This window comes from Lolium perenne, chromosome 6 (genome assembly GCF_019359855.2).
Source record: "Lolium perenne isolate Kyuss_39 chromosome 6, Kyuss_2.0, whole genome shotgun sequence".
Lineage (NCBI taxonomy): Eukaryota > Viridiplantae > Streptophyta > Magnoliopsida > Poales > Poaceae > Lolium > Lolium perenne.
The window spans coordinates 226,467,058-226,480,742 of record NC_067249.2 but is presented as its reverse complement, the minus strand read 5'-3'; the positions used below and the strand labels follow the sequence as shown (position 1 = coordinate 226,480,742).

General features: G+C 47.5%; 1 protein-coding gene across 1 annotated transcript; it reads left to right on the top strand.

Annotated features, from left to right (window-relative positions):
- Positions 1 to 5,365: 5,365 nt before the first annotated feature.
- On the top strand, positions 5,366 to 6,443 carry LOC127305859 (blue copper protein). Its single transcript, XM_051336440.2, has 2 exons — positions 5,366 to 5,673; positions 5,781 to 6,443. Exons 1-2 carry the CDS (start codon positions 5,502 to 5,504, stop codon positions 6,290 to 6,292), a joined length of 684 nt encoding a protein of 227 aa, XP_051192400.1. The 5' UTR covers positions 5,366 to 5,501; the 3' UTR covers positions 6,293 to 6,443.
- Positions 6,444 to 13,685: the final 7,242 nt, after the last annotated feature.

The window sequence follows — 13,685 nt, the reverse complement described above, 5'->3', positions numbered from 1 at the left end:
TTCAAAGATGGAGCTAGGTTGGCAGCTGTGTCTGTCGTTATGTTCTTTTTAATTCCTTTCTCCGGTGAATTGTTTTAGCTTAAGTTTGTAAAAGACTAGCTGGGATTTTTTCTATGAATGGAGCTGGGGAGATCCCTTTTCATTTAAAAAATAAACTCTAGTGTGCTTGAGGCCATAGCTCGACGACTTCTCGTTTGTCGAATACTACAAGTTTTACTATAACAAGTTTTGCCTAACTTCGGTGATGATCAAGCGATGATGATAGAGCAACTTCGGCTCGCACTAGTGTATGTAGTTATCGCTAGGTAGTCCAATAATCTAACTGATAGATTGATGAATTTTTTGAAAAAAAAACACAGGTCACCAATATATTCATAGTTTTGGTTCATTTGTAGCGCTTGGCATGCTACTACGTCACCATTTACATACTAATTATTAACTGTTTGTGAGAACTAACATGTGGTTAGATGATTAGAAGGGTAGTGACACCTCTAGCGCACCAAAGTTTAAATCCCAAATCTAACATTTTGATGTCTCATAAAACATGGAGTATTTTTCAGTGGTAGGGTGAGTGCATATATATGTGTGTATGAGCGTCAACGATTGTACTGTGTTTCCCAAAAAAAAAAAACTGTTTGTGTTGAATTATGCTAATCTTCCAAGTCATCTCCGAGGATACGCTGCCGTTGGCGACTGTCATGTGACGGGGATGATGTACTGTTGTGTGCCGCATGAATCAGGCGCCGCACACCCCTAGGCAGATGTTTGGGCCGGCCTAGTCGTTCGTCTCACCTTTTTTATTTTTTTTTGTTTTCTCTTTTGCTTTTCTGTTTTTTTGTTTTTACGTTTATCAAAAGCTAAGATATTTTCAAGTACGATTTTTTAATAATCAGAAAATTCAATTTTTCTATTTGTTTAATTCTGAAATTTTCGAAAAACGATTTTTGTAATCAAAATATTTTAAAATTTTGAACATTTTTTAGATTGTATATTTTTTCCAAATTTGTTTTTTTGAAATTTTAATATTTTTTGAAATGAACATATTTTAAATTTGAACATTTTTTTGAATACGTACATTTTTTGAATACAAGCAATTTTATATTTGATAATTTTTCAAATTTGAACACTTTTTACAGTTGAACGTTTTTCAAATTTGAACAAAAATAAAATAAACAAAAAAGGAAACAAAAAAATTGAAAAGCAAACAAAAGAGAAAGAACAGAAAAACTGAAAGTGAAAAAGAAAAAGGAAAAAAAAATGAAAATGGGCCTGCCCAATAACTGACCACGGTTTGCGGTGCCTGGTAGGCACCAACCGGCGAAAATTTGAACGATATTCAAATAGTCCAAGAAGGAGAACATTGTATGCAAAGAAGCAAATTGGCCGGTAACCGGAATTCCGAGCCCCACCAAAGTTTATCGTGCAAATAATCTTGGTCTATTTGAATATCGTTCAAATTTTGGGTGGGTTAGTTAGTCCGACCTAAATTGTTTTGTTCCCCTCTCCTATAGCTCCATGTCCCAACTCATTTGTCTTGTCTGAAGCATTTATTCCTTCTCCTCCTGCAGACATTATATTCAAAATTCTTGACATTTTCTAGTTCAAAATTTTTTTTTTTTCTTGAGAATTTCGTCCAGTATTTGACCTGTCATCTCCAATAACCAAGGTTACCGGACACCTCAGCCCCTTTCAAGATTTTTTTTTTCTTAGGACCTCTGCAGCGACGCGACCCATATGGTTCTGGTCCGTCTGAAAAGGTCCATGTGGAATGGTGGACATGCAGTGCATGCTCCAGCGGCGCAACCCAAACGGACCGACTCGCGCAGATCGACTCATTCATCCACCAAATTTGAGATGCGGATGAGTCGGGCCGGACAACACACACGTCCTCCCGTTGGCCACCCCAGGCCCTCCCGCCAGTGGCACGCAAGACACACACAAGCAACTCCCTGCCCCAAATCCTCGCCTGCTATCTCCGCAACCACCCTAGGAAGCGCCACCGTCTGCGCTCTAGGTCATCGTTGCAGTTGGTAGTTCCTAGTGGATCCTGCTGCTTAGGAACCACGTTCTTTTGCCGCTGTTTAACACCATCGCTCCAAGAGCTTGCCGACTGTTGCCATCCCCGGCCATTGTGTCGTGACTATTTCCCTCATTTCTACTAACGTCGCAGATCGCGTGTGTTGCCGGAGTTGACTACCTACTGGGCTCCATCCCGCCACCGGCCTCGACACCTACTCTTCTATGTCCACACGCTCTGGCGCGTTGCTATCACGTGCGCCCACAACCTGCTCGTCGAGTCGCCGGACCAGGTTTCAGGTATGTTCGCCATCCAAATTTCCCTCTTGCATTACACAGGCGTAGGCATGGACATTGACAATACATTCATGAATTGACCAGCTTCATATGCTTGTGCAGATGGGTAGTAGGACAATCGATTTTTTCTACAAAAAAGCCATCGAATTATCATCGATGGGGAGTCTGACCGTGAGACCGAACTTTTGTTTGATGTTCCAAGAATGGCCCACAATCACTACTTGCTGCCAAAGCGTAGGGGTGGCTCGTCGGTGAAGCGCAAGGTTAATACCGAATGCCTTTTGAGGGACTACTTCCATCTAGCCGATCCAGCGTATGACCCGAAGAAATTCCGTCGCTCCTATTGATTGTCCAGAAACTTATTCCTGGATATTCTCCGTCGCTGCTACCGGTAGGCTTGGCTTTTCCTCTTAACAAAAATGTTCGGCGGCCATTCAGTAGCTTGCATATGTAGTACCAGGTGTTTGATCTTGTTGATGAGTACTTGCGTATGAGTAAGAGCACATACATTGATGCCATGTATAAGTTTTGCAAAGTAGTTATTGCGGCATTCGACAAAGTTTATCTGAGAGAGCCGAACACCGAAGACACTGCCCGCCTTGTCCATCAACGAAATGATAGGGTTTCATGGGATGCTGGGCACCATAGATTCCATGCATTGGCAGTGGAAGAACTATCCCTTTGGCTTGTAAGGGAAGTTCAAATGGCATTCAGAGGGGTGCACGGTAATACTAGAGGCAGTTGAATTACATGATCTTTGGATTTGACACTTCTTCTTTGGCATTACATGATATAATAATGATATCACCGTGCTCCAACGCTCACCAGTATTTGCTAGGCTTATAGAAGGCCATGCTCCTCAGGTTGCCTATGACATTAATGTTAATCCTTATGACAAGGGTTATTATCTATCTTGTGGCATCTAACCTTCCTGGTTCACCTTTGTGAAGACAGTTCCAAATCCTGAAATTGAGAAATGTAAGAGGTTTGTGCAAGAGCAAGAGGATGCTCAGAAGGATGTAGAGCGGCATTTAGTGTGCTTCAATCACAGTGGACTATTGTTCGGCACCCTGCTGGAACCTAGAGCATGGAGAGTATGTGGGAGGTGAAGACAACATGTGTCATCATGCACAGCATGATCTTTCAGGAAGAGCGAGATGATAGCATCCATGATCAAGACTCCGAATTTGAGGATGAGTTGGTTGAGCCACATCCTGAGGCAACATATTGGAAACATTTCTTGCATATGCATCATACATTGGGTGATCGGAACACTCATGACCGCCTTTAAACCGATTTGATTGAGCATACGTGGTTTCATGTGGAAAATCAACACGGCTAGTCTCATTTGATTTGAATTCTCTTATTTGTGTAACTATGTGGTTGTGAACTATTTACATTTATGAACAACATTTATTTTATTTATTGCTCTCGTTTTGTAAAAAATATGATGGTTAAATTTGAATGCCAAAGGCTAACTGATCAGTGCTGGGCAAGATGGCCAGTACGGACCAAATATGTCGCGCCATTGAGGGCACTGTGCTGGCAGGCCGGATGGCGACCCAAATTATATCCGCAACTCGACCAAAACAAATCGAATGGATCGCCGTTTTGGGTCATGCTAGCTGCTGGAGATTGCCCTTACCCGTACCCAAAACCTTGATACAAAGGCACTTCCGACGCGGCACTGTCAGGCCAGAGTCGTGCCCACTGCCGCCGAGCTTGCTCCGGCCGAGCGCGGATCTCGCGGCAAGTATACTGCAGCTGAGTGCGGTGCCTATGGCAAGTATTAGAAGGTAGCTGCCGGCCACCGTGACGGCCGGAACCGCGCTGGGCTCGAGAGTCGAGACCGGCGTGCAAACGCAAAGCCTCGCGATCCGGAGTCTGAACCTCAAAAGGAACCTTGGGCTATCGTGGTTTCAGAAAGCAGCGTGGGTTGCCCATATTCTGGAGTTGTATACCCGCTCTGTCTGATCAGTATTCAGTCGATTCTCGTGTAGATTCCCCATCTTGCAAACCTACACGGCAATGCTCGGTAGGCGAGCGGCAGTTTCTCCAGACAGTCTCCAGCATCATCGGAAGTTTGTTGGATGTCTAGGTCCGGATGACGGTCTAATCTCATCGCCTTCCATGGCTCCATCCAACAACAACAGTGTTCAGGTTCACGCCTTCCTGAATAATGCATGCATCAACCATGACATGCTGTGCTGGCCACTGATCTGATCGATTCATGTTATCTCAAATTACAGGATTCGTAGTTCATGCACTGGAGTCTGGAGATAAAATTGTCCTGCCAAACGATGCCGCCTTGAAACGTACTCATTTCGTAAGTAGGAGGTCATTGTCGAGAGGTTTGGTGGCCTAGCTAGCTAGACGATAGAGATCGAAACGATCTCCATGTGAAGAGGCAAATCAGATTCTCCACAACGACGACGCGCGTCCGGCCGGTCGGTCGGCTGGCCCGACCGCGCACACAATTAGATTCACTTCACTTTGGCCGCATACTATATGTCATAGAGATCTCTGTTATCATATGAAAAGAAGCCGCACCTAAAAAAAAAGGACAGAATAGCCTCAAAGCTACAAAGGTGCGAATCACCTAGCAGGGCATCTGAAAAACGGGTGAAGTGCGATCAGGGCCATCCGTTGTCTGATCCGATGTTCGAGAATACTTTGACCATCTGCAAATTATTACTGGTAAAAGGTTATGCACAAGTCTAGTGGGGGTTTGGTGTTTGGTCTGCGAAGTATTTTGTCTGAAATACTACTAATTAACGGAAAGATGGAGGTCGTTCAAATTCTACGAACTCGATCGGCAAATGTTCACGAAATAAACGGAGCTAGTCTGATAGACTGATAGGATATATCATTTCATCATGATGGGAACATGCCTTTTGAAACACCATAATGAAAATCGTATCGGTTGTTGGCATGAACAGAGCCAGCCGATTATACTAAGGAAAAGCATTTCCACTGCATTTCCTCATAGGTAAAGTGGTGGCTCGACATACATATTCGTTCCCACACATCCGGTGAAAGCCAACTGCCCACCAACTGCACGTTGAGGTCGATCCTGTTATATAGTGTCTCTTATTCTCAAAGTGGTGCAGAACATCTTCCTCTGGAGTTAACGAAACGCTAGCACCTGAGAGAGAAGTTGTCCCTCTTTGCTTGATCGATAGACCACGATGGCTCCCGTCGCCAGTTCATGCTGGGCTTTGGTGGTGGTGTTCCTTGTCGCCCGCGTCTTCCCGGCAGCCGCCACCAGCTTCACAGTCGGCGACAAGTCCGGCTGGACGCTTGGCGTCGATTACACCACCTGGGCCAGCGGCAACACATTCAAAGTCGGGGACAATCTTGGTAAGCTATTGCGCTCTTGCATGCATGTCGTTCATGAGTGTTGCAGAATTAACTTCGGTGGATTTTCGGAGAAGATCGACTGACAAGGTCGTTCCTATATGTTCAAGTATTCAACTACGCGAAGGGGCAGCACACGGTGGTGGAGGTGAGCGCGGCCGACTACCTGGCGTGCGCGGCGGCCAACCCGCTCGGCTCCGACAGCAGCGGCGCGAGCACCGTGCCCCTCAAGACCGGCGGCAAGCACTACTTCATCTGCAGCATCACCGGCCACTGCGCCGGCGGCATGAAGCTCGAGGTGACCGTCTCCGGCTCCGGCTCCGGCTCCTCCTCCCCGTCGTCGCCGACACCCACCCCAAGGTCCCCGAACACGCCGTACACGAGCCCGACCCCGACCACCCCGACGCCGACCACACCGTACACGACTCCTACAACGCCATACACGACGACGCCGACGTCTCCGTCGTGCACGGGCACCACACCTGGCACGACCCCGGTAACGCCGGTGACGCCGGGCACCATGCCGTTCTATTATTACAATGGCGCCGGGCGGCTCGCGCCGGTGGGGTGGGCTAGCTTTGCCTTGGTTTGCACCGCGATTGTGCAGCTCGGACTGTCATAGGCTAGCGAGTAGCTCAGCCAGGATGGAGGCAGTGCTGCTCTTATATATAGGACACCCCGTGTCTGCACTCTGCACCGTGTTAATTTGTTCTTTGTGGTGCTCATGGTTTCATTAATTTGGATGAAATGAACCACATGCATGTGTTCCTGCCGTGCATGAATTGCGGTGCTGATTGCTGTCTACTTCCAATAGCTAACGTAGCAGTAATGCACACACTTACAAAAATTCTTGCGGGATAGCTTACGGACACATCTGTGGCATCACTCAATCGGTGCAGGTTGAAGCAGTTGTCCCGAGAATTCAGGGCACGACACACATCAGCCCACCACGTACGCCGGTAAGAATCCTTCCGTAACAAACTATCGGTAACGTAGCAACGATATTCCTCTCGCTAAAAAGACAGTCCTACGGCGTAAAACCAGTTGCCCCGTGACTAGTGCGAACATGCATTTCCACACCTAGTTGAATGTCTTCGAACTAGGGAGGCGCTGATGAATTTGCGGTGCTGATGAATTGCGGTGCTGATTGCTGTCTACTTCCAATAGTTAACATGGCAACGATATACCTCTCGCTAGAAAGACAGTGCTACACCTTTCCCCTGCCTCTCGTGCCGCTTCTCTAGGGCGATAGGAAAGCCTTGCCCGGTTCATCCGGTGCTAGCGGAGATGACGCTTACGGGAGCCATTCCCCTCCATGGAGTCGTCTTTGTTGAACCCTCTTTCTCCCTTCATCATTGTCATGGATCCTCAGGTGAAAACCTAGACCCTCTTGGGTCAGGCAATGACGGCATTCCAGTGCTGCCACCTTGTTGAAGACGTTGGCTTGAAGTCTTGACTAGTGTCGGTGCACCTGGCTTGTGGTCATGGCGTGGCTTGGGGTAGTGTGGTGCCAAGACGGTGTTGCGGGAACTCCGGTGAAGGTTTGGTCCCCATCCGGTGACGCACTTTGCGATCAAGCGGCTGGAGGATGAAGACTCCAAGGCTTAAATTTTCTTTGTGATTGTAGACATCGTTCTCCTTTATTCGGAGTGTTTTTCTCTCTCATTATCTGCTTTCTTTGTAAGTTGTTCTCCCCGGCATACATGCCTATGAACTATAAAACATACCTTAAACCCAAAGTTATGAAAATAAAGCCATACCAGCCTATGTGCCAAATTTGAAATTATAAAAATATTTTTGACTTAAAAGTGGTCCCAAAATATTCTAGATTCAATAAGAAATTGACTGATATTTTATTTGATTTTTCTGACATTGTTTGAGTCAGCCTGAAGTGAAATTGGCTTCAAGTAATAAAATAGGAAAAAACAAAAAGAAAATCATTTCAGAAAAAAAAACCAGGCTAGGGAGACCTTTTGGCCCGCGGGCGAAAACGGCCCAAAAAGCACCTAGGCACAATAGGAACAATTCCTCATTTTTGGAAAACCCTATTTATCGCTTCACTGTGCGCGGTAATACGCTACATCAACGCGTAGGGAGGAAGGGGATCCTTCGGTTTTCCCAGTTTTAGGAACTTTTGATAAGGTTCCGGTCGGCTTTTTCATCGTTTTTTATGGTTCTTGGGTTTATGATTTCCTTTCGGTTTTCTTTCATTTTTTTGTTTTCTCTTTTCCAATTTTTCTTTTTTTTCCTTTTTTTCTTTTTATTTTTAAATTTAAACCATTTTTAAATACAAACACTTTTTAAATTCAAGCAGTTTTCAAATTCGAACAAATTTCAAGTTTCAACAATTTTTAACTTTTATTTTTTTAATTTGAACAAATTTCAGATTTAAACGTTTTGAACTTTAAGCTCGTCCGGCTCGTGCTTCACCGGCGCCAGGACGCGGGCGTGGGGGGGGGGGGGGGGGGTGGGGGAGTAGGACGAGTACCAGACAAGGGAGGAGGAAGAGGGCACGACAAAGACGACGCAGCCTGGCACCTGTGTCCCACCTCCCTCTCTGGCGGCGCGCGGACGGGCGTGGCGGAGGCGGAGGCATCGTCAACGGAGGGTTGTTCCTATCCGCGATGTGGTGGAGGACATACGTGAGGGTCCTCCCAGGTGTGTACCACCATCGTCGTTGTCCGCGGAGTTGTTGTTCTCGGGTAGCGGGTCGTCGCCGTCGTACGCCGTGCTCCAGTCGTTGTGCTGCGTGTGGAAAAACGTTGTCCTGGCGATGTGGTTCTCTAGGTCCCACAATGGGTTGTTGCGCTCATCCGACGTGAGCGCCAACCAGTAGTGGTCGTAGATGGCCTACCGTCGGGCTGCCTCGACCGGAACGGGTGACACCGGTAGCTCGCTGACGCTAAGGACCCATCTCGATGTCGGCCGCATGCATGTCGGCCGCATGGGGTACTGCGCCTCCCAGATCGTACGCGCCTCCTTGACGAGTAGCCAAAGACGCCCAAAGCCGTTGGCGACAACAACCTCGCCGACGTAGCTCTCCATTGGGGGATGGGGGAATAGGGTGGTGCTCGGCTGGTTCTAGGGTTTCGGCGTGCTCGGAGGTGGAGGCGGTGAATAAAACATCGGTGATGGATGTGGTATTTAAAGCGGGGAGAAGAGAAGCCGTCGGCGGGCATTAACGCCGACACGTGCCCGTCGACGGGACACATCAATGTCGCCGCCGATGTAAAGGCTGGAGGTGAACATGCACTAAAGACGAGCAGGTGTTGAAGGCGAGCAAGCTCTAAACGTTGACGTGGCGTGGGAGGCGAGGAGGAAGACGACCAGCCTACAGCCGCTGACGAAGCTGGCCCGCAACAACTAGTCTATTCGTGCACGCTCTTCCCGCCCTGCTTCCCACCAACTCACCCCTATCCAGCGCCCTCACTAGTCTCCCCATGGGTTGGGTTCGGTCTGGAGGCGCCGGATAAGTTGTTGGGCCGCGCCGGCGCCAAAATGAATCCCCCCATAGTCTTTTAGATACTTCCTTGATTGCGGACATCTTAAGCGACCATTTGAAAACCCTTTTGTTCCTACTTAAGCCTCTTTCTCCCATCTTCATTCTACCCTAGGTAGCCATCTAATCTGTACCGTACACCCTAGATCCAAAGGTCCGGTTTAATTTCCTATTACCGAATCGGTATGTAGAGTCGGTGCACGGTCAGCAAGTTTGTAGCATATTAGATTCTACCATGTGTATGCCATGTAGGAATATTATTTCTGTTAAATAGAAATAGACAAAAAATTGACTAAACATATAAAATTCATATATTGAGTTCTACAAATCAAAACTTTACAAATAATAAGTCCGTGAACTCACAAAAATGTGTAGAATCTGTCAGAACCACAATGTTGACATTTTGCATCATTTTCATTCACGTTTTGCGGAAACTTAACTAGATTATTTTGGCTATCAAACTAGTTGTGTAAATTATTATGGAGTGTTTTCCGTTGCTGTTTGTTGCAATTGAAACCCTCTGTGGTGTAAACGCCAGAACCAAAATTTTGATTCCTTCTATTATTATTTTGTGTAGATTTAGTTATATTAAGTCTTTGCAGTGTATTTTAAAATGTTTTAAATATTGTAATCTATTCAAAAATATCGACCATGGCATCATGCATCATGTCGATGACAACCAGAGAACCAATTAAACTTGTGTCGTTGCTGTTAGAGATATATTTGGTATATGTGTATTTGGTGGTATATGATTTGTAATCATCTCCTACCTTATCTCTAGGATAGCCTTCTTGGCTCTCAAGACTTGTACCCCTATATATACTCGTTCGAGAGGCTCAATACAACATCCAACATATTCCGCCAATCTCTCTCCCTCTATCGTTCTACATGGTATCAGAGCGGCGCCGATCCTAACCTAGCCGCCGCCCAAGCTTCCGCGCCGCCCCGCTCCCGGGGAGGTCGATCTCCATGATCTACTCTGGGGGCCGCGTAACCCGTATGAGGGTTCGTCCACCGATCTGTTGATCCGCTGCCCTCGAGTTTTTTTTCCAATCCGTAGATTGGTTTTCTTTTTGCACCGCCGGTCGCTCGACCGGCGTTTTCTTTTTTGGTTTTGCCGATCATAGATCGGATTGAGTCACCCACCGCCACCGTCATCACGCGCCTCTACTCCAACCTCTGCGTCGACTTTGCACCGGCTCTCCTCCATCATCCGCCCTACACCGGCCATTGCGGTCAACTCGCTGGCTGGCTGCAGCGCCTGCCTTGGTAGACTGCCGTGGTCGGCTCGCCCGCGTCGTCACCGCCTCGGCCGGCCCGCCTCCAACAACCGTGCGGCACGGCTGCACGCGGCGCACATGGGACGCCTTGTTCGTCGCAACCGGCTGTCTACGTCTGCACGGTCTCCATCGCCGGTCCGTCTTCGCCGCAATCGCCCAGGACAACACCGACAAACAGCGCATCGATTTCGATCTGCGCCGCCGTCCATGTCATGGCGCGTGCAACGCCGCCGTCGGTCTGATCAACCGACCGCGCGCACGTCTCCACCAAGCACGTCCCCGAGCACGCGCCTACCACCGATCGAGCTACGGGTTGCCGCTGCGTCGCCCTTCGGGCCGCAGCGTCGCCGCCTTTGGTCCACGCCACTGGCCTTCGACGCGCCTTCCAAGGCGTGTACGTCGCTGGTGGCCTCCCGCCGCTGCATCGACTCGCGCCCTGCAGCTACGCCGCCCCTCTGGCTGTGGTGTCGCCGCACGCGGTCACCTTCTTCGTCCCCCGCGCACCGACGTCCGAGGCAACCACAGCGTCGCCCCTTTGGCGCGGGTTGCCTCCGTCCACGCATGGTCTTCGTCACGCTGCCGGGTTCTTCCTCGACTACTTCGTGTACCTCCACCGCGCCTCCACCCCAGGTCGCCGCTGGGCTCGCCAACCACTCCCGGTCGCGCTGGGCTCGCCGACCACCGCAACACCCGTCTAGGCATCCAGCATGACCACCCCGGGTCACTGCTGGGTTAGCCGCCTTTTACATCTTCGTACACTACAGCTTTGCCGCCAGCGTCCTCGCCTCTTCCCCGACTACGCCACCTGCTCCTCTACTCCGACACCTGATGACCCACAAGTATAGAGGATCGCAACAGTCTTCGCGGGAAGTAAAACCCAATTTATTGATTCGACACAGGAGGAGACAAAGAATACTTGAAAGCCTTAACAGCGGAGTTGTCAATTCAGCTGCACCTGGAAACAGACTTGCTCGCAAGAGTTTATCAGTAGTAACAGTTTATAGCAGTAGCAGTAGTGAAATAACAGCAGCAGAGTAACAAAGACAGCAGTAGTGATTACAAAGAAATGAGGATTAAAATACTGTAGGCACAGGGATGGATGACGGGCGTTGCATGGATGAGAGAAACTCATGTAACAATCAAAGCAGGGCATTTGTAGATAATAATAAAACGGTGTCCAAGTACAAAGCAATCCATAGGCATGTGTTCCGTATATAGTCGTACGTGCTCGCAATGAGAAACTTGCACAACATCTTTTGTCCTACCAGCCGGTGGCAGCCGGGCCTCTAGGGAATCTACTGGAAATTAAGGTACTCCTTTTAATAGAGTACCGGAGCAAAGCATTAACACTCCGTGAACACATGTGATCCTCACATCACTGCCATCCCCTCCGGTTGTCCCGATTTCTGTCACTTCAGGGCCTCGGGTTCCGGACAGCGACATGTGTATACAACTTGCAGGTAAGATCATAAAACAATGCATATCATCATGAAACAATAACATGTTCAGATCTGAGAACATGGCACTCGGGCCCTAGTGACAAGCATTAAGCATAACAAGTTGCAACAATATCATCAAAGTACCAATTACGGACACTAGGCACTATGCCCTAACAATCTTATGCTATTACATGACCAATCTCATCCAATCCCTACCATCCCCTTCAGCCCACAGCGGGGGAATTACTCACACATGGATGGGGGAAACATTGCTGGTCGATGGAGAGGCGTCGGTGGTGATGATGGCGATGATCTCCTCCAATTCCTCGTCCCGGCGGAGTGCCAGAACGGAGTTTCTGGTCCCGAGATGGAGTTTCGCGACGGTGGCGGCATACTGGGAGGTTTCTGGCGACTTCGACTTCTCTTCTCGCATTTTTAGATCGAAACCCTTAAGTAGTCACGAGGAGGGCGTCGGAGGCCAGCCGAGAGGGCCACACAGTAGGGCGGCGCGCCCCCCTCCTGGGCCGCGCCGGCCTAGTGTGTGGGGGCCTCGGGCCTCCACCTGGCTTGCCCTTCTGGCTCCGTAATTCTTCTGGAAAAATAAGACCTTCGACATAAATTCCGGGGATTTTCCTGAAAGTTGGATTTCTGCACAAAAACGAGACACCGGAGCAATTCTGCTGAAAACAGCGTTAGTCCGTGTTAGTTGTATCCAAAATACACAAATTAGAGGCAAAACAATAGCAAAAGTGTTCGAGAAAGTAGATACGTTTTGGACGTATCAACCCCCCAAGCTTAGCTTATTGCTTGTCCTCAAGCAATTCAGTTAACAACTGAGTGCGATAAAAGAACTTTCACGAACACATTTGCTCATATGATGTAAATATTCTCATGACATGGAAAAGTGCTTAGGAAATTCATAATAACATACATGCAAATAAGATCATCCAATAGCTATGTCAATCATGGAAAGGTACCAACAAACTAATAACAAGCATCATGAATCATGTCTATCAGCAGGATTGCAATGTTCATAAAAGGGTATGATAAAGTGGTATCTCGCTTGCCCGTATTTGATCAGCAAAACATAAATGCTCAGGCACCTCTGAGGTTCATAGAAAGACTAGAAATAGAGATTATCAAAGATAAAAGCATCAAAGTTATACCACAGTAAATCATATTTTGGGACAAGCATATTATACTAAGAATGACAGTTGTGCTCTCAAGAAAGTGCTCAAAGAAAGGATGGAGACACAACATGAAAATAAAAGATTGACCCTTCACAGAGGGAAGCAGGGATTAACATGCGCTAGAGCTTTTCATTTTTAAAACAGGAGTAAAATTATTTTGAGAGGTGTTTTGTTGTTGTCAACGAATGGTAATGGGTACACCAACTACCTCGCCAACCAGACTTTCAAGAGCGGCTCCCAAATCACATAGAGCAGTTCTAACATAGTTATTCTTAATAGAACAAGGAATAGTCGATATACCTGGATCGCCCAACTTCTTTGGAACTTTGCCATTGAAAGAGTAATTAGCAAGCATAGTGGAAATCTCCTCATTAGGAATTTTCCTTTTGTTAGAAACAATATCTTTCATATACTTTGAATAAGGAGGCAATTTAATAGCATCAGTCAAAGGGATTTGCAAGAATAAAGGTTTCATCCAATCGCAAAATTTATTATAGTGTTCTTCTTCCTTTGATTTTAGTTTCTTAGCAGGAAAAGGCATTTGCTTTTGAACCCAAGGTTCTCTTTCATTACCATGTTTCTTAGCAATAAAATCTTCTTTAGTATA

Excerpts from the sequence above, each read along its gene's own strand:
- LOC127305859 (XM_051336440.2), top strand. The coding sequence starts at position 5,502 with ATGGCTCCCGTCGCCAGTTCATGCTGGGCTTTGGTGGTGGTGTTCCTT. Across the intron at positions 5,674-5,780 it reads CAAAGTCGGGGACAATCTTG|TATTCAACTACGCGAAGGGG; the intron begins GTAAGCTATTGC and ends TATATGTTCAAG.